At 42.4% G+C, this 27,171-nt stretch overlaps 2 protein-coding genes across 5 annotated transcripts; both read left to right on the top strand.

Annotated features, from left to right (window-relative positions):
• Positions 1 to 6,094: 6,094 nt before the first annotated feature.
• On the top strand, positions 6,095 to 8,672 carry frrs1l (ferric-chelate reductase 1-like; the record flags this gene model as incomplete). The annotated part of the gene is made up of 5 exons (XM_080040337.1): positions 6,095 to 6,302; positions 6,728 to 6,812; positions 7,023 to 7,161; positions 8,163 to 8,409; positions 8,500 to 8,672. 5 exons carry the CDS (start codon positions 6,095 to 6,097, stop codon positions 8,670 to 8,672), a joined length of 852 nt encoding a protein of 283 aa, XP_079896463.1.
• Positions 8,673 to 10,551: 1,879 nt separating this feature from the next.
• tmem245 (transmembrane protein 245) lies at positions 10,552 to 26,807 on the top strand. Of its 4 annotated transcripts, XM_080039141.1 has the most exons (18): positions 10,552 to 11,277; positions 12,493 to 12,610; positions 13,323 to 13,418; positions 13,971 to 14,069; positions 15,741 to 15,944; positions 16,805 to 16,974; positions 18,526 to 18,549; positions 20,620 to 20,724; positions 20,816 to 20,898; positions 20,983 to 21,073; positions 21,206 to 21,304; positions 21,431 to 21,559; positions 22,086 to 22,208; positions 22,424 to 22,569; positions 22,825 to 22,925; positions 23,019 to 23,193; positions 24,951 to 25,145; positions 25,440 to 26,807. In XM_080039141.1, the coding sequence occupies exons 1-18, from the start codon at positions 10,678 to 10,680 to the stop codon at positions 25,486 to 25,488; spliced, it is 2,607 nt and encodes an 868-aa protein (XP_079895267.1). In that variant the 5' UTR covers positions 10,552 to 10,677; the 3' UTR covers positions 25,489 to 26,807. The 4 variants fall into 4 exon arrangements, with proteins under 4 accessions (XP_079895267.1, XP_079895269.1, XP_079895270.1 ...); XM_080039143.1 differs by lacking the exon at positions 20,620 to 20,724; XM_080039142.1 differs by lacking the exon at positions 18,526 to 18,549 and having other exon boundaries at positions 10,554 to 11,277.
• Positions 26,808 to 27,171: the final 364 nt, after the last annotated feature.

Below are 27,171 nucleotides of genomic sequence, written 5' to 3'. Positions count from 1 at the left end.
TTTCCAGTGTCTGCAGCATACACTCAATTTGTAAACAAAAAACCTCTGTCTTTATCTCTCTCTCTGCCTTCCCCTTTCCTCCCTTTCATTCTCACCTGCCTCCCATCTGGGTCACACAGCACAACATAGCAGTTCAGGGGCCTCCAACTGAAGCCTGGGCATCCATTTCATAACCTGGAAACACACATTTTAAACCTCCTCCTACCTACTTTTCATTACCATTACCATTTCAAACCATTCCTTGTTTTTTTCCATTTCTTATAGAGTCTGCAAAGTCTTCTGGGAAATGTCAGGGGCTCACGGGGTTCTCTGACCTTCCTTGTCCTTTAAACACACATAGGCACACACACACACACACACACACACACACACACACACACACACACACACACACACACACACACACACACACACACACACACACACACACACACACACACACACATTATCCATCCCATCCTGATGGAGAGTGCAATTTGTGTGTGGCAAGGTGGCGATGGATGGCACATGTAATGTAGACATAGGGAAGTGGTTATGATTGGGGCTAATGAGCTCACAGGGGACACTGGGATATGGAGAGGCTGGCCAATGGAAGGCTTGCCTCAGATGCACTTCTCCGGAGGGTCCCCACTGAGCTGAGACCCTTGCTGCCCCAAGGGAATTTGTTTGTGTATAAGTGTGTATGCGTCTGGGGTAGTCCCTGTTTGGAAAACCCAACAGTCCCTGTGGTCATTATACACTCAATCTGCTGAGTTACTTATTTTTGCGCTCCATGGACTGGGGTAGTTAAGCATTTAGATGTCGAATCACATCGGTCATTAAGTCAAGGTCACTGCTAACTGGTAAGACACAGAGGGACTTGTTTCTGGAGTGCTTTTGAGCCTAATAAACTGCTCTTGTAAGCCAGGCAGAGGCCAACTGGTAGAGAACTCAGCGATGAGTACGAACACTGCATCAGTGGAAAGTGTGGGTGTGTGCGAAACGGGTGTGTTTGACAGTGTGTCATTCTGTGTGTGTCTCATTACCATGCATCATGTGTCAGTGTTGTCCAGGAGGCTGAGCCTCTGCGCAGTGCTCCAGAGGAGAGTTATAGATTACTGGCTGAAGCAGGCAGGGGCCAGGGGAGCCGCTTGAGCCCAGACCTGAGAACTGTAGGCTGGGCACGGCTCTCAGCTCATCAGCCCATCTCTGGAGGCTGCGGAGCTTAACCTGGAGCAAGGCTCTGATTAACCAGACTAATGACAATGCAGCCCCCAGCTCCCACCGCCCAACACCATAATCACTACTTAAGGGCCCTGGCCAGTCGGCGCGTCTATATGGAGAGAGAGAGAGAGAGAGAAAGAGAGTGAGAGAGAGAGAGCTGTGTCACAGCTTAATGGATAAGTCTACCGACAACAAGCATTTTAAGTCAGCTGTCAATACAAGCTTTGAGAGTCACTCGCATGGCAGGAGACCAACGTATAAGTGGCTGAAATGAGATCAAACACATTCATAGCTCAAACTATTTTTTTCCTGTGTTTGGCTGAGTGAATGTATGCCTACTTGTGTGTTTGTGTGCGTGCGGTTTGTGTGTCACCACAGATGGAGGTGTTTAATGAGTGCTGATCGATGTCTCATCTGTGCCGCCTTATCTCTAAAGCAAACATTTCATCAGCACAATAGAACAATTCAGCCTTTGGTACACACAGAGACCCCAACAGACAAACTGCACAAACCCAACCATGTATGCAAATAAGGCAAAAGACAGACACAGTCTTGTTCGTATCCCACAGTTACACAGAATTACCCAGTCATTGTAATAAGCTAACACCAGTTCGAGATGCCTGTGTTACTAGTGTCTTTGTGGCTGTGAAGGTTTGGTTGGGTCGGTGGGAGGAGGTGCATTCGCTCTGTGGACAGATGAACATGCCAATAGTGCTTACTGTCCTCTGTGAGTAAAGGGACTTCTGACAACACCTAAATGAAGCCCTGGGGGTGGGGAGGCCTGCAGCGAGACTACAGACCTGCTTTATGACTGTTTGTGTGTGTGAGGGGAGTCAAAAACAGAGGTAATAGCTTGGCCGTTATAAGAGAGTCGATAAGTGATCTAGCCACTATGAGATAGACAATGAGGTGGGAGAGTTCGTCATTAAGTATAGATGCCCCCCGAAAAATAAAAAAAACCTACAGGTTTGTTTCTGCAGTTCTTCGAGGGGATAAAATGGTACATGAGGAGAGGTGGGATATATATTTATCTACAGGAGATACAGAGGCAAAGAGGAGGAAGCCCTGGATTAAAGAATGCAGCTATAGTTATTCCATATTTTATTGATTCTAAACAAATGTTTTTTTTAAACAGCAAAACGTGAGTCAGTCCCTCAGTGCTCATTGAATTCCCTAACATGTCCGCGCCAATCAGCCCCAAACCTATTTGTTCCTCTTGAATACAATAGAAAACTTCACAGGAGTATAGTTGAACCCCAGTGGTGGTGCCTCTCATGTTTTATCCCTTCAGTTTTTAAGAAGGAGATTTGATTTTTGAAAAACCAAGAGGGTTTAACAACAATTACCGCTGTTTTATTATAATATTCCATCCCCCTCACAATAAAAAAATTATTTGAAGCTGTTTCCCCAAGTCGCAACTGTGTGTCCCATCCAGGAAGCTGATTAGAATAAATGACTAATCACCTTATTGTTTTGTATAACACAAGAATATGGAGACTTTAGGGATCCTGAATTACCTTCTGAACAATGGTGGAACTTTTTCTACACAATGCCGTGTTTTTGAGTGTGTTTTTCCCCCAGCTTTCTTTTAAAATCTAATGCAAAGCTCTGTGGCACTAATGTAATGGTAAAACATGACAGGGCCATCTGACGTTATAATGTCTGGGAATGACTACAGCCATGAGTATGCAGGATGTATGTTCTAGTGGCCCATCTACAGAGGCTGCAGGACTAAGCCATCCACATGGCTGCTGATCCCCTTTAACGTCCAGGGCTTTCACCCCGTGTGTCCGGACATACAGTTTGTGCACTAGCCGTCGTGCATTTTCACCTATGTGTGTGTCCGTTTATTTGTGCGTATTTGTTTAGCTCTGACTCTACAAGTGGCGCTGGATTGCTGAGCAGAAGACAGATCCAGGCACGCTGCACACATGGCAGCTGTGTTTCTGAATGGATCCAGAGGCCATTGTTCTCCTGTCACTTACTCGTCTCTCAGGCCCAGGAGATACACCGCTGACATTTACCAGACCCCCCCCCCCCCCACTCCCCCCCCACACACAGTCCTTCCCCCTCTCCTCTCCTCTCCTCTCCCCTCCCCTCCTCATCTCTTCTCTCCTCATCTTTTCTCTCCCACCATCCCTTTTCTCTCTCCTGTCTGATCCTCTCTTTCCTACCACCTCCATCAAGTGCCTTGCTTGTTCCGTCTTTCTGTCACTCCATCTGTCTCTATGGCATGATGCGTTGGGACAGATGCGTGTATGTGTGTGTGTGTGTGTGTGCTTGAGACAGAGCGAGTGTTTGTGTTAATGAGTGGCCCTTTAAGGCTATTAAGATAAGATTGGTACGCCCAGAGTCCCTCATTACCCAGCAAGCATTGCCCCCTACACGGAATGGTAATTGGGAAGGAGAGAGAAAACGCGTGTGAGTGAGTGAGTGAGCATGCGAGAGAGAGCGAGAGAGAGAGAGAGAGAGAGTGTTCGGGGTAAGAGTGGTAATAATAGGAGGATAAATGAGGGATAATTGGGCGCAGATCGAGAACAAAAGGGGCAATTGATCAGGTTGATTTGTGTCTGCAGAGACAGAGAGACAGAGAGAGAGAGGTGGTGTGAAGAGAGGAAGGGTGAAAGGTTACATACACACACTTGATAGTCCAATGTAAAAATGGACAGCAAACATGCACACAGACATGCTGGAACATGCATGGAGACTGGATGTGATTAAAAGCCATAGGTTTGTATTGTCGTCGGTGTTATTAATATTGCATTTTTTTCATTTCAAACTTTGTGCAGCTATATGCATCAGACTTCCTATATTTATTTTTTACATTGACAGGCTGTGTGTATGGATGTCAGTCAGCCTCTAATCTCCCTGACAGTGGTTATTGTGTAGTTTCATTTTTTGTCTGGTTCAGATTGTGTGACACTAGCATCACCTACAGGACACAGACACTAACAGAAAAGTGTCTCAGCCTTATTCCCTCACCTGCTTGTCGATGCTGAAAATCGGAAACTCCCAACATTTCGGACACTTTGGTAACTTTTTGGCCCAATGTTGAACAAACCAAACAATTAAAGTACCTTATAATATAAAATATTTTATATTTAATACAATTTGGTATTTTTATTCATTCTACCAAAACCAGTATTCCAAATTTGCTAAACATACTGTGTACTTTTCATTATTTATATGTTTGTCAACCTGGAGTATTTGTTAAAATAATAAATTTCTCGGGATCCCAGTGTCTCTACTGTCATCATTATACGGGTTCTCTAGCAAGTTTTAATTTATTTTTATGTTCTGTTCAGACAGTGTTGAACTAAAACTAAATGACAGTATTGGGGAAGCAGCAATGGGTGATGGCTGGACACAGATCAAGTGTAAAAATAATCATTTTACTGTCTTATCTTCATGTGGCCACATTTCTACAATAATGCTACAGATTCTTTAGATTTTCTCCTGTGGTTTTGAACTAAAGAGGTTGACACTCGTTTAATCACCTGTTATTCCTAAATTAACACAAGCCCATTGAAGGGACTGAAGTCCTTACAAATATGAAGGTAACATTGTGTCATTTGTCCTTCACTTTCACTGTCAGGGGACACAATAAATAGATATACTGTACAAAAGAAGGTAAAAGAAAGAATAATCAAAGTGAAAAAGACAAAAAGAAGCTGTAGAAGACGTTCTTACCGTGGCTTTATATCACCATCAAGTGGCAGGACTGTGTACAACAGCTGAAAGAGACGCAGGATGCAGGAACAGTTTTAGAGAATACTGTATTATTTTGAATTTAGTTGAAACATAGCAATCTAATTTACACAGTCCTGTCCATCTACAAACTGTGTATGCATTTAGGAATTCTCTACTACTGTGATCTGGGGGTTAGAGGGGGGGGTGGGGGGGGTCACCTAAGTGTTCCCTAAATAGGGGTTCAACAAGGATGCACGATCCTTTACCATTTTTGAAAATTATATCTACTTTCAGACATACATAAAACATATTATGAGAAGCATTTTTTTATTCAAGAAAGTGCAGTAGGAAATTTAAATAATAGGCTATAGAGAAACAAAGCAATTAGATATTAGAAAATTAAATCAAAACATTTATTTCTCACTTTTAGAGCGGCAGAAATACTGTAGATAAAATAGTTTATCCAGCATATAATGTTATTCCTGTCAGTGTAGGTTTAGGGCCTTTAACAGGGGTCTCTTTTTGGTGTCCTAGCCATGACATTTATATTTGTTTCTTACCGACCATAATCTCTCCTTGTTTAGTCTATTTAGTTTTGCTCTGCTGGTCCAGCTCATTGAGTAGGCCTATCCTATTATAAAAAGCCGATACCATCAGTAAACTCCAAAATCCCTGACTGATTGTTTGCGAATCTTTTCAAGCAACCCCTCAGTATGTGACTAAAGGGCCAAAATGCCCAATTGATTGATCCTAATAACAGCACGTAGCGGCTCCTCATTGGATGTGACTGTGATTGACTGAAGAGGGAGAAGAGAGGGAGGCTGGGCGAAACCATTCGTCCGGCCAATACTCCGACTGAAAAATATTTAAAGACTAATAAGCTCTACTGGGCATCTAGATTCTGATTTCATGGAGGATTATGTTGTGCATCTTAATTAGACGGTTAGTTTACAAATCTTGGTAATTTTGGATGGGATTAGCCTCTTTAATCACGCGGTGACCTGCGCTGAATCCCCCTCCTCCCGCATCCCTGCGAATAAACAGCGAAAAACAGGCAATTTGGAGATGCGGAGATGATTTTTGGTGACGCTGCGATGGGCACCTGCGGAGATACCGAAATCCAAACAATAATGGACATCCGATTGGGTTTCATGTTGGTTTAGTCGATTTTCATCATTGCTTTTAAAACCCTTATCCGGCCATGATTTTCCTGCGGAGGCTCGTGCAGCTGATGTTGCTACTGATCGAGAGCGGACGGTGGTGGGGGGTCGCGCCGAGCCCCACCGACGAGGGAGCACTCCGATCCGGTCACGGGAAGCACGGAGAGCCGGGGCACCAGGAGCCGCACAAGGACTCCTACAGCACCTTCGCCTCCGAGTTCCTGGAGTCCAGATATCTGTCTGATGACGGTGAGGATCCGCAGTGCATTGTCCCAAAGATTCTGCAGATGGGTGGCATTTTTATTTAGGCCTACATCTCGTGCTCAATAAAAAAAACGTATACAACATGCATGCTGAACAATTAGACCACCATAAACTGTAATAAGCAAACACTTAACATGTGCTGTTAACGTTGTCTCGCATCTAACCTGTCACCCAAGTGCGAGGCCTTTCAGCACCCAGGCCAGCTCCCCAGTGGTAGCTGTCCACCCCCTCCACCTCTCTCTCTCTCACACACACACACACACACACACACACACACACACACACACACACACACACACACACACACACACACACACACACACACACACACAGATGTTCTCACCCCAGTAGGCCTTTTGACTGTCTTGATAACAGGCATCAATTGTTTTTGCTGTTTTTGCATTATGCAGGTTATCCATTCCCCACCGCCCCACCAGTGGATCCCTTTGCCAAGATCAAAGTTGTCGATTGTGGAGTAACCAAAGGCTGCATCAGGTCAGAAATGTATTAATCGTTTTCCAACTTTCACTGTTGGTTCAACTGTTTTCCCTGCGGCTGCTTAATCCTACATGCTGTGTCCTGACTTGAGAAAGCTGGAGCTAAACATGGACTTCTCCATTGTCATTTTTGAGTGTTTGAGTGCCCTAGTTTTTGTGAAATGACGTGAATGACTGCGACTGCTTATTTTCGGTTGGCCATTTACAGATATGGGAAACCAGGGTGTGACGCAGAGACTTGCGACTACTTTATGAGTTACCGTCGCATCGGCACAGATGTGGAGTATGAGATGAGCGCAGACACAGACGGCTGGGTGGCCGTAGGCTTCTCCTCTGACAAGAAGATGGTGAGCAGCTGCTGAAATTCCTGCATCTAATTTAGTTTGAGAGAGCACAAAACATTCCAGTTTCTGCTAAATGTATGGTTCCTCATTTATAATCAAACACATGGATGTGTTGAAAATAATGCATGTTTTTAAAAGCTTGTAGCTGGTTACGTAATTGTGAAAACAAAAGATTATCCAATGTGAGAGGGAAAGGTCAGTCTTTAGTTGAACTGGTCACACAACTCATGTTGATACTGAAGCCAAAACCTGCTGTTCAAGACAAAAGCTTTGGGAAAAACCATGGAAAAACACATTTATCTGGCAAGGCACATTAAAAAGTCAATCAAATTGCTTAAGGCTTGGAGTGAAGTCTGGGCACCATATCAATATTTATCATGTATTGTCTGATATCTACATCATCATATTGTGTTAAAGTTGTTACATTGTTTGCTCATTTTAGAATAATAGTTTAAAGTTGCTACCAAATCAAACCAAGAATGAACTTTATACATATAGGGATGACTTTGACCCCAAGCTAACATTGTGATAGATGGTCGAGTCAAGTGAAGAAATCTTTAATTATCTCCCAAAGCGGGGGCCACTTTCTCTGCAGCCAGTAGAAATACACTAAGTGCTAATAAACATTCATTGTCAATAAACATCAAGTTCAAATAATACAATATAAAAACAACCTAAATAAATGATGGTGAACTAGAGTATATCAGTATTGAAAGAGGGTTTGGAAATGGTTGTTGTTTATTTTTTATATTTTTATATTGCGTATTTCTCCAGGAAACACATGGAGAACACAAACGTGGCGCAAACATGCCTCAAAACATTGTATCTGTTGAGTCGTAATATATCTCCAGTCTCAGTAACTCCAGTCATTGTGTGAGAGCACCTCGGCAGAACACACTCGGGCTTATTGCATAAATGATAGCATTAGTGTGTACCACATCTCTGTATTTTGTACATAGATATATATAATTTGCACATAAATATAAATATTCTTCTTTGCTCAGGGAGGAGACGATGTGATGGGCTGTGTGCATGATGATAACGGGCGTGTGCGGATTCATCACTTCTACAACGTGGGCCAGTGGGCCAAGGAGATCAAGAGGAACCCGGCCAGGGACGAGGAGGGCATCTTTGAGAACAACCGGGTGACGTGTCGTTTCAAACGGCCGCTGTACGTCCCGAGAGAGGAAACTCTTGTGGACTTACACCTGTCCTGGTATTACCTGTTTGCATGGGGACCGGCCATACAAGGTGATTGATCAGGCTTCAGGATCAAGTCAAGTGTCTGTCTTCTATTCCTTCTTTTACCACTTCTCACACCGTCTTTACTTTTTCCAACAGGTTCCATCACGAGGCATGACATCGACAGTCCGCCTGTCAGCGACCACACGATCAGCATCTACAAGTATGAGGACATCTTCATGCCTTCCACGGCCTACCAGACCTTCAACTCTCCCATCTGCTTACTGCTCATAGTCGCGCTCACCTTCTATTTACTAATGGGAACGCCATAAAGTAGCTCAGCGATGCACAAGGGGGAAGAAAAGATGACACAGCAATAATAAAAAAAATTGCCAATTTTAGTCTGATGCCATATTCAAGTGTGCCCTTTGTACACAGAGACACTATAATAGATGTATTAAACACAACAGATATATAGATATTACAATACAATATACATCCATTACTCAAAACTCATACAGAGGATTAAACCTACATTGTAGAGGTGTCATGAAGGCCTACTGGTGTCAGTCCAAAACGAGGGGTCTGTTAAAAGAGTATTGTTGTAGTTTAAATAGGCTTTTTTATCAGTATTTATGATAGCTTCCAAGTATTTAAAAGAAAAATGAGCGCTACACATGCCTTTAAATAAATCTCACAAGTCTTCGCAATATTGCATGCTCTGGGAAATCTGGGAACAATTAAAAAAAAAAAAACACTGTTCACTGGTGACGAGAGGACAGTGCCTCATGTTGAACTTGGCTAAAACACAAAGGTTTTCCGAGGATAAAAATGGCTCACAGCAGCAGTTTGCACACAATCTCTCTGTCCCATCACTCCATTATGTTTATATGGATATATAGGCCTACAACAGCATTTTTTAAAAATTGGTTGTTCATACTATCACAAAATTTGTTTTAAGGGATTGACGTTGTAAATCAAATTTGTCACATTTAGAGAAAGTTTACGTTTGGCACCCAGAATCTCATTGCACATCTCGCTTTTCCATCCCTTCCATTTAATTTTTTTTTCTCAACCACAGTGGCTGTCTGATGGGTCTGTACTGTGGCACTGTGACTGTGTTTTACAGAGAAAGACACTGCAACATGAGTTTTTGCGTATTGCCTACGCAAGCAATAACACTAACACAGCAAGCCGTGGATTGAAGAAAAAGTGAGCTTGAACATGGACTATTTTCTTCCCCAGGTTATTGTTGTAGCCTCTTGACCTGTAATAAAAAATGGATGTATATGTTAAAGTTCCTCCCACTGAAAGAATCTGCCATGGTTATGTTTATTATTAATAAGCTTTTTGAGAAACAATACAATATTCACAAGGAAATATGCACATGAACAGACAGGCAGGTCAAACTGTAAATTTGCAGAGGAGATAATTTTTTTAATCAATAGTAATTATATTTAGGTGGTATTTTGTATTATGGGAATGCAGAGGCTTACTTACTATGTATAACTTTACATTTTGGTAGAAATGATCAGTGACCTACATTTGAATTTTTGAAAAAAAAAAATCACATATGCTATGAATTAAATAAATGTTTGTATTATTGTATAATACTTAACCAGCAACATTGTTTCCAGGGGCCTGCTTCCTTGGCTTCCACACACACATTTTTCGTAAGGTTTACATAACAAATGAGACCTTTTAACGAGAAAGGCCACACACAGGAGTCGTATGCTTGCTAAATACATTAAAGCTGCTATGTGTAAAGAATTGAGCTATCATCATCATATTTCAATTTCATCACGGCATTTGTGATGTGCATCTCTTTTCTTTCCCATATCCTGTGTTAATGCTACCACTGTGGGGCACCAACGTTTCAAGCGAAATATGTTACACATAGGCCTAATAGTTTTACAATAGTAGACCGTATACGGTCTACTATTGTAAAACTATTAGGCCTATATGGTATAGGCTACATGCAGCACCATACCTTTAAAGAATAAAGAAAAAACAACATTGGTTAAGTTAGATTACATTTCTAATAATAATATTAAAAAATAAACATTAGGCTACAACAGAAAATCAAACTAAAATTACAAGAAACAATTAAATAATCTGGAAAATAAAAGATATAATGTAGTAAAAGTTGTGTTTTCAACAAAATAATAGGCATATTACAAACAAAATTACGATTATATAAAAAAAAGGATAGGCCGACAGGAAATGTTTTTACCCCTCTAAAACTTCATTGCCCATAGTGCCCTTTGGGCACGTCGTGTGTGCTACGTCATATGTTTTCCTCCCTCACGTTGAGTGGAGTCTAGGGAAGAGGGGAACATGGCAGACGAGGAGGACTCGGCGCCGGAGCCTGCTGCGGTGTCTCCCCCGGAGAGCCCTCACTGTGTGCGGCCTCTCTCCGTCTCTTTCTCCGAGAGTGTCCAGCCGGCCGTCGGGATGGTGAGCCAGCTGTTAACCCACCCCGCGTCCCTGAAGTTTGACAAAAACATCAAACAGGCCTTCTACAACACGGGGGCGATGATCTTCGTGGCTATCTGTTGCGGTGCAACTGTCCTGGTCTACTTCATCCTGGAAGCCTTCCTCCGCCCGCTGCTTTGGGCTGTGCTCTGCGGCACCTTCCTCCACCCCTTCAAGCACTCCCTGGCCCGGCTCGGCCGCTCGTGGCTCAGTGGCCTGCAGGACACCGGGACGCCCATCGTGCTGGGGACCCTGCTGGTCCCGGTGTGGTGTGTCAACCATGGCGTCGAGTTGTTGGGCAAACTGGTGCTGGAGAGGCTCACGGTGCTGCTGGTGATCGGGGCCGGGGCGCCGCTGGTCTACTTCCTCTACCTTTTCTGGAGCGTCATCGGCATGCAGGTGATCCTCGGGCACGTCTGTGGGATCATCGGGGCCGCGCTGGACTGTTTCCACGCTGTGTGGGTGAGTGAGTGGACTGTGGCAACTTATACCCCAACTTGGCCCCCCCGGGTTATGATGACACAAGTCCCTTTGTCATTCAGTGTGGGTGAGGTCAGTTCTGTCAAAATGGGTGCCCAACTGGCAGCAGAAGGATGCTTGGCCATATGGTTGAAATCAATATGATAACATTGAATAATGATGTTACTGTAGGGAAAATGTATGCACAATCACATGAGGTTCTTAAATAGGCCTAGATATGTACTGCAAGAACTAGGCTATATGTTCCACTGTAGCCTGTAACACAATTAGGCCTACTTAAATATTGAACAAAAACAACCAATTGGTGATTGGTTATTGATAATTGATAATAGGCCTACGTTTATCAACTGCGTTTAAGTGTTCATTTTGAAATAGTCATTAACAACCTGCAAAATGTTTAGAATGTGTTTCCTTGAATGTGTCTTAAAATGGGGTTTCCCATTAACTTTAACAAGAAAGTATTTTCCAGTTGGAACTTATGCCTAAACTTGTGTCTTGGCTGATTTGATTTCCCTCAGTTTCAGTGTCTGATCGATCAATATCTTATTATTGCAAAGCCGCTCCAGGGGCTTGACCCCAGCCTCGCTCAGACTGGATACAAATTGCATTAAATGTCCATCCTCAGACAGCCTGTCCTTTCTCTGAGCGCCTTTGTCTATAAATAGTGTCAGGAGGGGACACTGTATTAAATTACATCGAAAGACTTCTTTGTGTGATGAAGAAGCAGCTGAGACTGAGATCATTGGATCCCATCATTCATTACGGAGCTGAACATCGTATTTCATGCTTTTGTTCCCACAAAATTGGTTGACAGACGTTTAGACGAGAGCTCATCACAGTTCCTGAAGCGCCAGGAGCGAAAATAAGAGAAAAAAGCAATATTATTTTGCAAGAAAAAAAGGACTATTCATCAATAGTCAAAATTATATCAGACTATTTTTAAGTTGATTCTGTAAAACAAAACCTTCAGTATAACTTAGTTTCCCATTCAATTCTGTGTCAAGTAATTCATTTGGAAAGTAAGTATCATTTTGGACAAAGCAGTAGTATTGAATTATTAGGAGGACACTCAAGCACTGCCCACATTGTTTAAAGTCGGGAAGTAAAGAAATTTGCAATTTTGCAACAATACTGCAATGTTATCCTCATCTGATTGTATACACCTTGGCCTTGACCCTCTGATCTGTCCCTTCTCAGGTTTGCACGGTGGTGTTTGGATACTTGCTGGCGGTTTGTTTCAAGTGGAGTACACACACTGAACGCTACCTGAGGGCTCTGGCTCTCCCTGTCTGGGCCATCCTGCTCTTCTTTATTGGTGTGTGTGGTGTGTGTGTGAGAGAGAGACTGCTCAAACATGTTGGTTTGTCACTTTCATACTTGTATCCATACTCCCCCTCCTTGCCCCTGGGAGGATTCTTGTCTTGTGTAGACAGGTAATGGGAGGCTTAAGTTGAGGCAGGCTTCAGAGAGTGAGATCAAACTGTGTTATTCAAAAGGCACAGGGAGCGAAAGTTGTTTTTTAGTTAAGATAAGGGTCTGTGTCTCTACAGGTCCACCAGTTCATTAGACTGAGCACATGCTGAGTTACATAGGGAGATAGATGAGGAAGTCTCCAGTATTTTTAGCACACTCAAGACGTGCCGATATAGTGTTATATTGACCTTCAGGCTGTGAAATGTTAAAAGTGACCGAGAGCTATTTAAGAAGTCCTGCTCAAAAGGAGTGCCTCACACGGTTATGGGTGAACCTGAGAAAATGTTCTCCATTTTGCATGCGTCTGTATAAAAAAATTGGGCAAAAATGATCTATGCTAATTGATCCTTATAGTCTATTTATACATGTATAACCCTATGTCCTGACATATCCAGAAACATGTTGGACAGCAGTGCACAAGTTAGCCTATGTCAACAAAATATTAAGCAGCATAAGAGCAACATGTTTCCCCACAACAGTGAGACAACCTATTTTATTTAATTTTTTTATTATTAATCAATATTCATCACCCTTATTTCTGAATCTGTTTTCAGTGTCCCTGACCGGCTCGTGGAGGGTGCCCCTATTTGTGATTATGGTTATACTCATCATTATGGGCTTCCAAGAGAAACCTCCTGTCCCTGGCAGAGGTACACACACACACACCACACCACACCACACCACACACCACACACCACACACCACACACACACACACACACACACACACACACACTCACAACCAGAAAGAGCTAGGCTTCCTGTCAAAGCTAAGCTAGGCTAAGTGGCTGCTGACCGTAGCTTCATATTTTACTGTAAAGACACAGAGTCGTAGAAATCCTCTCATCTAACTCTGTGTGATTAAATGTATTTCCCAAAATGTTTAACTGTTGCTTTAAAAGTCAAGATGCTTGAATCAGTTTAAAAATTCATTTCAAGTACTGTAAGTTACACCTCCTGTATTAACCGTTTTAATACATTGAATTCTTTGGTCCTCAAGGTCACCTTACATAACTGTATACAGTATCTAGCCTCAAAATACTTAGTCCAGCTATACCTCAAGCATGAGTGACTTAATGTGAACAGTGAGGACAATAAGACCATGTGGGGAACATCCTCAAACACACATGTCAATGAAGTGTGTAGATTTCTGCTCTAATCTGTTTCTTTTGTTTTATTTTGTCTCTCCTCACCTCTTCCCAGGAGAGCTGTCGGGGCAGGTGTTGTCGTTTGCTGCTAACACTATTTACATGGCAATCTCCTGTGGCAACCTTCAACCGGAGCCCAGGGAAGATGCTAGAGGTAAGGCGGCTCACTTTCCTCTTTTTCCACATTACTCTTTGTGTCACAAATGCAGTTTTTTGTTACAGATAAATACCAGGTAGTGTCTCTTTTGACCTAGTGTTTGGATTCACTACAGTGCTGCTTGAAGGTTTGTGAACCCTACAGAGATATTCCGTTATTTTCTTAATAAATACTAAACTAGACTTATTCATTATCATTTATACTCCAATTCATACCATTGCCTTTTCAAATAATGGATTCAAACAAAAATAAACGACACATTGTCATTGTTAATTTAACGAAACCAAATGGTTTATGTAGCGACTTATCAGTCTCTCACATCTATTTTTGGGGATTTTGGCCCACTCCTTCTTGAAGAATGCAGCCAGTTGAGTGAGGTTGGAAGGGTTTCTGCCATGAACTGCCCGCTTCAGGTCCAGCAACAGCATTTCAATTGGATTAAGATCTGGAACAATCCAAAACAAAGTATCTTCTTCTTCCTCAACCATTCCTTGGTTGTTTGCTGGAATGCTTCAGATCATTATCATGTTGCGTGATCCATTTTCGGCCAAGCTTTAACTACATAACTGATCGCTTCAGGTTTTGTTCCAGGATAATACAATATTCCTCTGAATTCATGATTCTCTGGACTACGTGGAGTTGTCCTGGTCCTGAGGAAGAAAAGCAGGCCCATATCTGAATGTTTCCACCACCGTGCTTCACTGTTGGGAGAGGTTTCTTTTGGTGGAAGGCAGTGTTGCATATTCGCCCAAACATGGCAGTTTTGGTTACGACTAAACAGTTCAATTTAGGACTAATCTGTCCACAGGATAGACTTCCAGAAAACGTCAGCTATCTCCAGGTGCTCTCTGGCAAAGTTGTGACGAGCATTTTTTTTCTTTTTTGAGAGCAGAGGCTTCTTCGACAACCCTCCCATGAAAGCCATTTTGAGTGAGTTTTCTCCTGATTTTGGAACCATGCTCATGTGTCCCATATGCAGCAAGACTTTTCTTGCTGCTCTTGTGGATATTTTTGAAGGTAGTCCACTTCTAGGCAGATGTTCAGTCACTCTTAGAGCACTCCATTTGTAGATGATTTGCCTCACGGTGGACTGATGATGCTCAAACCTTTTTGAGATTCATTTATAGCCATCCCCAGACAAATGTGCAACATCACAACTCGGTGTTTCCTTGCTCAATTTCAGCAATGGATCTCAGGGTTCACTAACATTTGGACATAAAAAAGTTGGTAAATAATTTGTTTTATTTTAGTCTTTTGACAAGACAGTTGATTTCCAGAAAAAAAGTATGTGAAATTGATAAACACACACCTGTTATTTAATATAAAAAATTCTGGTATTTATACAAATGAATTAATAATGATTAAACTAACTACAACTCCAAAAGGCTCATGAGGTTCACATAGTTTCAAGCAGCACTGTGCATCTATATTTTCGATCATGAAAAACCTGACTTTTTTAGACCTTTTAATCACGTGCTAGCAGAGTTAGATTTTTGTTCTACTCTGTCAACATTTTTTCGGACCCAGCTTCTTGCAGCCATTAAAGGAACTGCAGCTCGAGCCAACTCTGCTTTTTGTCACTGCTGTCCATCCTAATTTCTTTGTTCTTTTCTTTCTCTTCCTCTTTATATGGCTCCTCATTGACATCTCCCTTTCATGTCTTCCAAGATGGCGCCCAGTCTGCAGGCCCCCTCCCTGCCACGCCAGGCTTCCCCCGGGGCCCTCGTTCCTTTTCAGGCGGCCTCTTCCAGAGAGAGAGGAGCTTGCACAGAGCCAGCGATATCTATTTCATTCTACTGGTCTGGGCCATCGTACTGGTTCAGGTCTGGCTCAACCTATGGATCCTACAACTGCTGCCTATCCCTGTGGCCGGTAACACCGATCACACACACACACGCACACACTCACACACTCACACACACACACGCACACGCACGCACATCACTCACATGCTTCCTCTCAAATCTGCCGTACTCAGATTAATAATTAAGCATGGGCCAGTATGATATTCTGACGGTATAATAACCTTAAGCAAAAATATCACGGTATTGCAATTATAGCTCTCAAATGTATTTATTTATTTGAAATGTCTGGGTAAAAAAACTATATAACTATATAACTATATATTTTGCCCCCTGAATACAATCTTTTTATTTTTTAAACAACATATAGAGTACTCTGATTGATTATTAATCAACTTGTATAATAACAATAATTTAATTATTCCAAGCAAAATTTAAATAAAAAGCAGTCCTTTTAAGTGAGCAGCTCAACAAGGTTTAAGTGACATCATGTTCACTTTCTACACAATTTCTCCTCTAGTAAAAGTGGTTATGATGCAGTAATATTCTGAACATGAATAAACTTGTACGTTAACATCCCGTGTGTTCTAGTACCTTATAACGTTATGACAGAGATAATGGCGGTATTGAAACCATGTCCATCTTTCATTCCTCTGTATACCTTGATTGATTGATTGATTTAAATTTTTATTTACAACATTTAAAAGAAAAACAGAAATTGTCGTACAGAAAATAATGATATTAGACAAAATAGAAAAACCATAACTAGATACATAAATGACAAACACTTGATGATTGGAAGAACATGTTCGAAAAGGAGTGGGAAGAAGTTCACACTTATTTAATCCCACCACTTCTCCTTAAGTCATTGTAATTTGAAAGCGGTTATCGTCCCCATGCCTACTAACAATGTTGCATCGCTGCTTTTAGTGTGGGTGCTGAAGAAGCTGGTGGTTCGCTTCGGGCTGAAGGGCTTTGCAGAGCGGACCCTGGCGTCGTGGTGGACGGTGCTAGAGCAGCGTGGGCGTGAGCGGGAGGAAGCCCTGCTGCCTGGACCAATCAGAGGCTTGGCTCAGTTCCTGCTCCGTATCGACACCAAGGTAACGCCTGCCACTCATCTTCAGGTGCCGCTGCTGACTTTCAGATACCAATTAGTCTAAATAGTCTTACTTTTTTTTTTTTTAAGTTTTGATCCGGCGAAAACCCCAAATGGTTCCCTCTAACTGCTCTGATAGCACAGTAGGCAGCTGTCTAAAGTGAACAAAAAAAACTCTGATAAACCGACTATACACTTACTACCCAGTGTGAAGGAAAGTTCTGTTAAGGTTGGAGGTCAACTCAGATGGAAGAATATTTCTGGAGACTTGGATGAATTATGAAGCAATATTTATTACAGACTTGGCCAAGGAGAACCGGACTGCAACTCTCGTGACTTGCACTTCAATTCTGACAAACTCATGCTTAGAGCTGTGTCTTAACCTTGCACTATCTCTAACGCCTCCCCGGCTCGGGCACCAAGCGTACCAATGTTCTGGTTCAGAGCTGAACACAGTGAACCATAACATTCTGGAGTAGAAGGAGATGAGACTTTATCTATACAACTGACCTATGTGTATCCTAACAGGCTCCAAGGCTGACCTAGAGTCTGTGAGACAGACACACAAGATAGGCGTATATGAACTATTAATCTTTACCATTAATATTACAACTAAAGACCCAAAATTCCCTCACACCCAGCGCCCAACAAGAGACAGTCAAAGTTGGCAACTAGTTGGTGACAACATATTGTACGTAGCATTTATCAGCTATTTAATTTGATATTTCCAAAAACACTGAGCCAAAAGTGGGAGAATAATGAGCTTCATCAGGTGGACCCACAAGTCGACTGTGGCTCAGGTGGTAGAGCGGGTCGGCCGATGATCAAAGGGTTGGAGGTTCGATCTCCGCCCTGCCACTTGTGTCATAGTTGTTGTGTCCTTGGCAAGACACTTCACCCACCTTGCCTCATGTGAATGTCGATAGTTAGCCTGCTATCAGTGTATGAATGTGTGTGTGAATGGTAACGTGGGAAAGGAAAACAGGTCTCCCTTGTAAAAGAGTCTTCGGTCTCAATGGGATTTACCTGTATAAATAAAGGTTAAAAAAAAAAAAAAAAAAGTCAAACTGAAAATCACACTATACGTTAGTGTTGTGGATCTATCCCCAGTTCCCCAAATAATATATTTATAAATGTGGCTGTACAAATGCCCTTAAAAAGTCATAAATCAAATTTTCCAAGCAAGAGAAAACTGAATAACATATCTCTTATTTCTCAGTTATAAATGTTTCTCATATAATGTTTGGTACCATTAGACTAAAGGCCTGATTGCTGAAACTAAAAGATGTCTTTCCCCTGATGTTTTTGGGATGTCGTAAAAGTCGTGAGTTTTTCACCCTATGTTTTAAGAATATGCGTGTATAGCCTGTCGACACTCCCTGTGTGTCCTATACTTAACCCCAGTCTGCCACGCTCCACTTCCCTATCCCTCACTGCCTGCCCTGTACCCAAAGAGGTTGTGTGTCCTTGTCGCACGGGTACATGTGATGACTGCTGCACAGATCGCTCCTCAAAAAATAATCTTCCCAATGTCTCTTTGTCTTCTTCCCCCAAGCTCTGGCATTGGCTTAACAAGCAGGTAATGACTCGGAGGAGCAGAGTGCTGAGAGAAACAGTGTGTGTATATAAGAGAACCGAGCTAAAGGAACAACCTGTATGTAATGTGTGTGTGAAGGGCGTGGTGGGCACACCTTGCAGTAGCTTGGAATGGCACTTTACCCTTTCACTTCTGTCATCATCACCCTCCCATCATGTCCTCTCACTGCTTACCTGCTTCCTGCTTTATTTTTATTTTTTTACGGGAAGCTGCGTCCGGGGAAGTGGGAGTCTCTCTTTCCCTCTGCCTCGTCCGTACCTTCCCCTGCTGTGATCTAACCGGCAGGTTTTTGGCTTGAGAGTGTATGAGTTGCTGCATGGTCAGATGGCGGATAGTAGACATAGCAAAGCTGTATGTTGTTCCATAAGCCTGGCTGAAGATAACTGTTTTCTGAATATAGACATAGGAGAAAATCTGTCCATCATCTCCCGATAGGAGCCCTTGGAGAGATGTTTGTGTGGCTAGTGATGAACAAAACAATGGAAACACCTTACAGTTTGTCAATATAAAGCCCTAAAGCTGTTATAAAGCCCTGGTATGTAGTGGTCTATAACATTTTCAAATCGGTGCTTGTGGGGACAGGAATATTCTTGCAAACGAAAGAGGAAATATCCTGTTGTATACCCATGTAAATGTGGACATGGCCTAGGTGCATTTGGTGACAGATGAACATGGGCACCATGAGTTTATTTTTAAGTTGGTTGAGTCCTGCTGACATAAATACTTACTAGCGCACCCAATCTGTGGTCGAAAATAACCCCCAATACATACATAATTGACTCCTGTATGGGTCACGTTTTTGAAAAAGTTAACTAGCTTCAGTAGGCACGACTGGGTGTGGGTCCAAGGCCTTCAGATAGATTTGGGAAGTTGGAAAGTATTGAGAGATTTCATAACACACTGTTGGTTTTGGTCTTTCGATGCTACTGGTTGACAGTAGGGAAACAAGCCTTATTCTTTAAAGGTGCAATCAAGCTTAGATATTATATATTGTGGACATGAAAGCCATCTTGAATTGTGATGTTAAAAGGGCTCAGACATATTGACTTTCATAAGACTGCCCCGTTACAGAGATCCACCACAGTGCCATAACAGCCAACATCAGAGGTGTGTTCAAGGTGTCCACTGCATAGGTAAAGTAAAGTTAAAATGTCCAAGGCTTTGGGTGCAATCCAGATATGTCTGAATACAAAGTTTGTAATGTTAATCCTGTACTTATTCTGAGTTTTTAAGGTTTTCATCCTTGTTGCATCAGGGCAGTGTTTGTAACTACTGCGATGAAATGAAATACTGTATGGTCTGTGTATTAAGATATGGTGATTTTTAGCAGCTTCTTAAGTAGCTGCTAATGGGTGCTCAACATGCTATATACCTGTGGTGTTTCCATTTTTTGTTAGCCAATTGTTTTCTGTACTGGGTTTTATTACTCAACCTTCCAAATGTCAAGCTTGGTTTACATTCAAAAGTTCAACATTCACAGAGAGCAGTTCATTGTGGACTCTGTATCCCATTGTGTGGCTGAAAACCTCTACTGCCATATCATTTCACTATCAGTATAATGACAAAGCATTGGGCTGTAGGGCTACTTTAACACGGCCTCTTCCAGTAACTTGCCATTGATTCCAGTTACTTATTGTTAACACACGGCTTTTGGGACATTAACACCCCCACACACCTAGGAATAAGCTGTTTTTATAAGTTGGCCGTTAATGCAGTTGTGGAGCATTGAGAAACCTGAGTTGAGAATTTCACCACCTTTTTGAACAGAACTCACTTTGAAAGGCTGACCGACAGGTGTGCAACTGTCATGCAACTGAGTTTTTTTCTCTTGCATGTTTCCATGTTAAAGTGCAGGCACATGGGCAGATATGGTTCACTCTGCAGACTATCTTACTGTTCTCAGCTTTTTTAGATCCAAAATGGCTGCAGTACTTCACAAAGGAAGTACTTCACGCAGGTTTCTCCATGTGTCTGTTCACTGTATGTTTTCTAACCTGCTTCAGAATTGCACTGACTTTGTGCCTGCTCCCCATTTCCTCTCTATGTGCGTAGATGATCGTGTGGCTGGAGCGATCGCTGGATAAGATCATCAGCATCTTCATCATCTTCCTCCTGGTCACTGGGACGCTGCTAATGGCACTGCTGCTCACCGCTATGGTACTGTGGGTTTCTTCCCTTTTGAAAGGATTTCACTGCATTTCAGGGGGTTGCTGCTGCCAACAATAACAATGCTTTTCTGTTTTTTTAGGTTCACCACGAGAGTGTTCACATCATCGACGTAACTAGTAACCTCATCAATGAGACTGTATCCAACCACCCAGAATGGGCCAAGTATGAACCTTTCTTGTATTATTTGTATTATTAAAAAATGTCGTCATTTTGAAAAGCTCTTTTTTTTACATTGTCCTCCTCCAGTTGGCTTCCAGAGAGCCGTGTGGTGCAGAAGGCTATGAACACCGCTGCCACTAATGTGCATCAACACGGTAGAGAGTGGATAACACAAAAGGTGACACGATGATCGCCTTTTATTAAATTTTCTGTTGATTTCCCCAGGCTCAAAATATACAGTACTGTAGCAGCAACAATCTGAATACTTTAGATGCCTGATAAGCATCACGTTTTTCTTCTTTCAACGCAGCTCCATAAGATGTTAGGAGACAAAGTGAACAACACAGTCGTGATTGAGAAACAGGTTTTGGAGCTTTGGGACAGACTGTACCACTCCTGGTTTGTGAAGGTAGTGTGTGAGACAACACTGGGCTGTCAAATTCAGCCCATTTTACTCTTTTTGATTTTGTGGATCGATGTGTGTGTGACCCCTTATTAAAATGTCAAACTCACAAACTACTACATTTTTTTCCAGAACAACACAACCCAGGCTGGACGTAACCGTGGTTCCAAGATGCTGAGACAGAACAGCTGGCTGGTGGACATCCTGGACTGGAAGGACATCGCCTCCTTTCTGCAGGAGAACATTGAGACTCTGCTGTCTGTAAGGAACATCTCTGTGTTTGATGCTTACTTCTGAATCATTAAGTTTAGCCAAAGCCCAATGGATGCTACTAGGGGTGTTGTAAAAATATCAATACATGTAAATATCGCGATACCTATCTTCACGATACTACATCGATACGTAATTAGCAAAAATCGATATCATTTTTTTTTCCTTAATTAATGAACTGATTGAGGCACATTTTAATTCCTCTGTTTAAACTGCACAAGAAGTAGTACTAGGATGATTTACTAATACAAAAAAGTAGAATCTATTACTGTGAAATACAAACGCAGGTCCAACTGTCTCGTTGCATAGAGATAAACAAGTTGTTTGCTAGTCCTGATATTTCCGAGAATCAGCAAATGGAATTTTTCGACAAAGCGTCTCTCATTGATCGCTGACCTGTTTGGCCTACAGTGGGCCGTTTGGCAACTGCGGATCATACATTGTTGACCCCTGGCTTCAAAGGGGTGTGAAGTGTTCCTGTGAATGACATGTTTCCTGCTGCCTTGTTGTTTGGTAGATCTTGGAGTCTCTGTGGGTGGTAATGAGTAGGAATGTTGGCCTCCTCATCTCCACCACAACCACCCTGGTCACCGTCTTGTTCCACAGCGGCACGGCACTGCTCAACTTTGCCCTAAGTCTGGTACGAAACACATCCCACAACAATGGCATGCTTTTGATTAGTTTCATTGATATTATGAAGCGTTGCTCGCCCTTGTTTACCTGTTGCATGATAGTCATTTGCAACAGATCTTGTTACTTGAAACATCTGTTTAATCGATTGTCAAAAAGCATTGTAATTCTTAGTTGTGTAGTTTTCAGTAAAGTTGGTCTACATGTTTCCTATTCATTTTGCAGGTGATTTTCCTGACCACTCTCTTCTACCTGCTGAGCTCCAGTGGTGAATATTACAAACCTGTTAAATGGGTGATCAGCCTGACCCCCCTCTCCCAGCCCGGACCCTCCTCAAATATCATAGGCCAGTCTGTAGAAGAGGCCATCAGGTAATACACACACACACACACACACACACACACACACACACACACACACACACACACACACACACACACACACACACACACACACACACACACACACACACACACACACACACACACACACACACACACACACACACACACACACACACAAACTCATCACACACAAAAGCACTATGACATTTAATGGATCCAAAACATGTCTCTCATGGAGACTATTTCTTTGACTGTTTGTGTGTGTGTTTATTTGTTTGAAAGAGGAGTGTTCGACGCCTCCCTGAAAATGGCGGGCTTCTACGGCCTCTACACTTGGCTCACTCACACCATGTTTGGCATCAGCATCGTCTTCATTCCTTCTGGTGAGTCAGCAGTTTCACCTGCACCTAAAGCCAAGCCAAAGTAAGTCATTTTACTCACTCTTCGATTTCCCCCCCCCCTCTCCCGGCCTGAAGCTCTGGCGGCCATCTTGGGCGCGGTGCCCTTCCTGGGGACCTACTGGGCAGCGCTGCCGGCGGTGTGCGACCTGTGGCTGGTGCAGGGAGAAGGCGTCAAGGCCGTGCTGCTGCTCATCTTTCATCTGCTTCCAACGTATTTCGTAGACACAGCGATCTACTCCGACATATCAGGGTATGAATGTGTGTGTGGACACTGTCACCAGCTTGTGTGAGTGCTTTTTTTTTTCTTTGCTTTCCCTCGCAGCATGGGAATATTTCACCAAAAGATTTCAACAACATCAGCTATTTGAGATTCAATGAAAACAACACCAGACAGCAGGCCAGATAATGTGCCATCTCAGCTGTTATAGGCCACTCTGCCACATGTCAACTCTATCCTGTAGTGCTGCCCTACAAGGTTTAGTTTACTTCATTTAGGTTAATTAATGTCAGGTCATGATTAGGTGGCACAAAATGATTTGGATGATGCCAAAGGTGAAGAAAAACCTATTCGATCTATGTAAAATCAGCTTGGATAGTGTAAAAGCTATAGTGCGTAACTTTTTCATGTAAATAAATGTCGGTTACATTCAAGCCATCATCATACGAGTTGACACAAAGTTGAATAAGCATATCAGCTCCACAAAACCCTCTGTCTTTCTGAGTATGGCAGCGTTTCAGACTGGTGTCACAACCTTACAATGGCGCAGGAGCTCCAAAAAATCCCACAAAGCTCCCAAGAAATGTTCCAGTTGTTTATTCTTAGAAAATAAAAACATGGACAAGGAGGTATTAAATCCATGCGCGATCACCGAAGGCTTACGCCATGTAGATGCGCCGACACTCCTGTTAACATTTCTCAGAATTCCTCATGGGGGCTACAGAAGTTATGCACTATAGCTTTATATACATAATTTATATATTTTTAATTAAGTGCATTGTTTGGTAATGCAGCTGCACTGAGGGACACATTGAGGGACACATTTCAAACTTCTGTGACTGTGTGCGTTCATATTCTAACATCAAAGTATTGAAAGCTCAATGCAACAATTTAACTTTGACAAGTACAAGTCGACAGGGCTGCAAACGTTTGGATTTACTTAATAATGTAAAATATACATCACGATTCATATAATTTAAATGAGAGTTGAAATGTTATAAATAGGGCTGTCAAATTAACGCGTTAATTTCGATTAATTAATCACAGAAAAATTAACGCGATTAAAAAAATTAACGCAGATTAATCGCACTTCTATATTGCCCTTTGACCCGGTGCAAAAGAGGTGAGATGATAGCGGAGCTGCACCTGTATCTTGCGGACACGACCCGCACGGGATTAAAGAGTAAAGAAAGAAGCAGGGGAAAGGGGCCGAGGGCTCTATGTTATGGGCTGCTCCAGGCAAATAAGCATGAAGGTAGGAATACGTCTTATGTTATTCTCGCAGTGTCTGTGCATTATTGATTTAGTGGGTGCCTAATTAACAATGTAGGTTCAAAACAGTAGGCCTATCTCTCAATCTTCCTCGTGTCTCACTTTTGTTTGCTAGTTGCGATCGTCTCAACGGACACCCGCCCCCTCTCACTCTTCCTAGCATATGCCTGTCTTTTTTCCTCCTTTGTGTGTGTGTCATTTAGCCTGCTTGTTTTTTTGTGTTTTTTTTCTTTCGGCGCTAGTGGTTCCTAAATATATTTAATGTAGAAGCCTGGCTGAGGGGAGGAGACAGAAGTTACGAGAGAGAGAGAGAGGGAGAGAGAGAGAGAGAGACAAACGGTAGCCTATAGGCCTACAGTTGTTTATAAACAGGCATAAAAGTGTCATATAAGTGTGCAATTAATTTAGATTAATTAATCACAGAGCCTGTAATTAATTAGATACATTTTTTTAATCGCTTGACGGAAAAAAATAAATGCTTCTCTGTGTTGATGTGTTCTCTTGTTTTCATGTCTCAGCGGTGGACACCCGTATCTAACAGGTCTGGCGGTGGCCGGCGGGGCGTACTATCTGGGTTTGGAGGGGGCCATCATCGGGCCCATCCTCCTCTGCATCCTGGTGGTTGCAGCCAACATCTACAGCGCCATGCTGATGAGCCCCAGCTCTGCATTGCCAACACCTGTGCAGCCTAACTGGCCGCTCCACCCCATCAGGTAAAGACACAGTCAAAATGAAATGCGAGCAATTCACATTTTGAATTGCCAAACTGTCTGACAGCATTTGAGTGCACTTGACTTTTGTTTACATTGTATAGTCCGTTTGTGTTTTGCCATTGTGAACGCGAACCAAACTATCTAAAAAAACAAACAGGAAACAATGTATCCGCTCTCAACTGGTGCGCATCAAAGAAGCGGACTATTGGGTTGTGAACACGACCTTTAGTGAGCTGATTAAAATGCAACCCTGCCATCATTATCACTGTGCTCTCTCTCTCTTGTCGCTCTCAGGCCCTTTGCAGACTCCACCCCATCTGTGGTGAAGAGGAACAGTGAGTGAGGGCAGAGAAGGCGTGACCCGTGGAACGTCTTCCTGGCTTCCTATTGGCCGACTCCTCAGGGGAAGTGCTCCCCCTCCCTGAAGCTCCTCCCCCTATGCCGCCCGGCTCTACAGGAGAAGACAAGGCGGCTTCAGGGTCGGTCGACCCAAAGCGATGCCGTGTGCTTTCCTGAAAGCCGCTTGTTCTCTGAGCAATATGGCTCTCATTCCAAGACCCTGAATGTGGGCGTTCTTCTCTGATCCCAAATACAGACCAATATGACGTCACATCGGGCTTTGATGATTATTAATGGCTGGAGATGTTGATGCTAATCACATCATCTCTCAGAACTCAGTGCCTCCCATTGATTTTGTAATGTTTAGAAAAACCCTGAAATTTAAAATCTTGGGGTTTGTGGCGAATTGTAGGATGAGATATTTTACCCACTTAGACCCCAATTATTCCCACCATGTTCACCCCAGCTGTGTTAAAGCTGCAGAATGAGTTTTTGCAGTATTTGTTAAGTCTCTGCCTAAAGCTGGGTAGGGTTAAGGTGAACCGAGCACTTCCTCATGCCTGGATCAGGATATGGAGGAGGTAATGACTGTTTATTAAGCTTTACTAAATGTGTCACGTTTCAGTGATAGTAGCTGTGAGTTTGCAACACTAGTTCAATTCTGTTTCTCCTACACATGGTTTTGTTACCGCTGTCTATTTTTCTTCCTTCTGCACAGTATCTGCACAATTTACTATGGTCAGACGTCCTGCTTTTCAGGGAGTTTGGTCTGAATCTGAGACCAGAGTACTACAGTGGGATCCTATTCTTATGTTTTTTATTTTATGAGTGCACGCTGTGAGTGCACAGACACGCGTACATTTTCTTTTCTTACACGCTTAATTGAACCGACGGTTATGAAGCCATTTAACCTCAGAGTATTTTGTTCTCAAGTTTGGGTACCTCTGCCTTTACCATGTCATCAGTAGTTTTGACCTGTGAACCTCATGTCTGTTTAAAAAAATACCCTTTATTGTTTACTACTCACCTCATCCACTCTTGCACTTGTCCACTCCTTATTTAAACTACAGTCAGAGAATGTCATGATGCTTTAATAAATAAAACAATGTGTATGAATCTGTTTATGTTACGTGACACATAGATCACACATGGCTACTATGTTAGCTGCCTAAAGGTTTGGGGGCTGTTATGTGTTCTGGGTTGGAAACGTGTGCAACAGTTTCATTGTTAAACTAAATAACTGTATTTTGCATTTGGTACAGTTTTTTTAAATTATTTTATTATTTGTAGTTGGGTAGTTAAGTATGTGGAAAAATAACTAGTCACTTAAGCTATCTAATAAAAGACAAAGTCTAAAACAACGTACAGTTTTTTTCTCTAATTTGTTGGAGCAGTAGAGGAAGGAAGTGGCAGAAAATGAAAATGGTTAGGTAATTGATCAGTACTTTTAACTTGTATTTAAGTACAGCACTTGAATAGATGTAATCAGTTACTTCCAACCTCTGAAATGAGATAAAACAAATAAAAGGGACACATCCTGGCAAGTGACAGGCTTGAAAAGTGAAGTGAAGTGAATAATGTGGTCGTAAGAATCAGCCGATCCATGCAAACAGCTTGCTCTGTAGATGTGAGAATGCATCGATACAATCCTACTTTCTCTGGATATATATATAAGTTAAAACTGCCT

The sequence above is a fragment of the Ammodytes marinus genome (genome assembly GCF_949987685.1).
Source record: "Ammodytes marinus genome assembly, chromosome: 13".
Classification (NCBI taxonomy): Eukaryota; Metazoa; Chordata; class Actinopteri; order Uranoscopiformes; family Ammodytidae; genus Ammodytes; species Ammodytes marinus.
The sequence above is the reverse complement of the archived record's forward strand: the minus strand, read 5'-3'. Positions and strand labels throughout refer to the sequence as shown.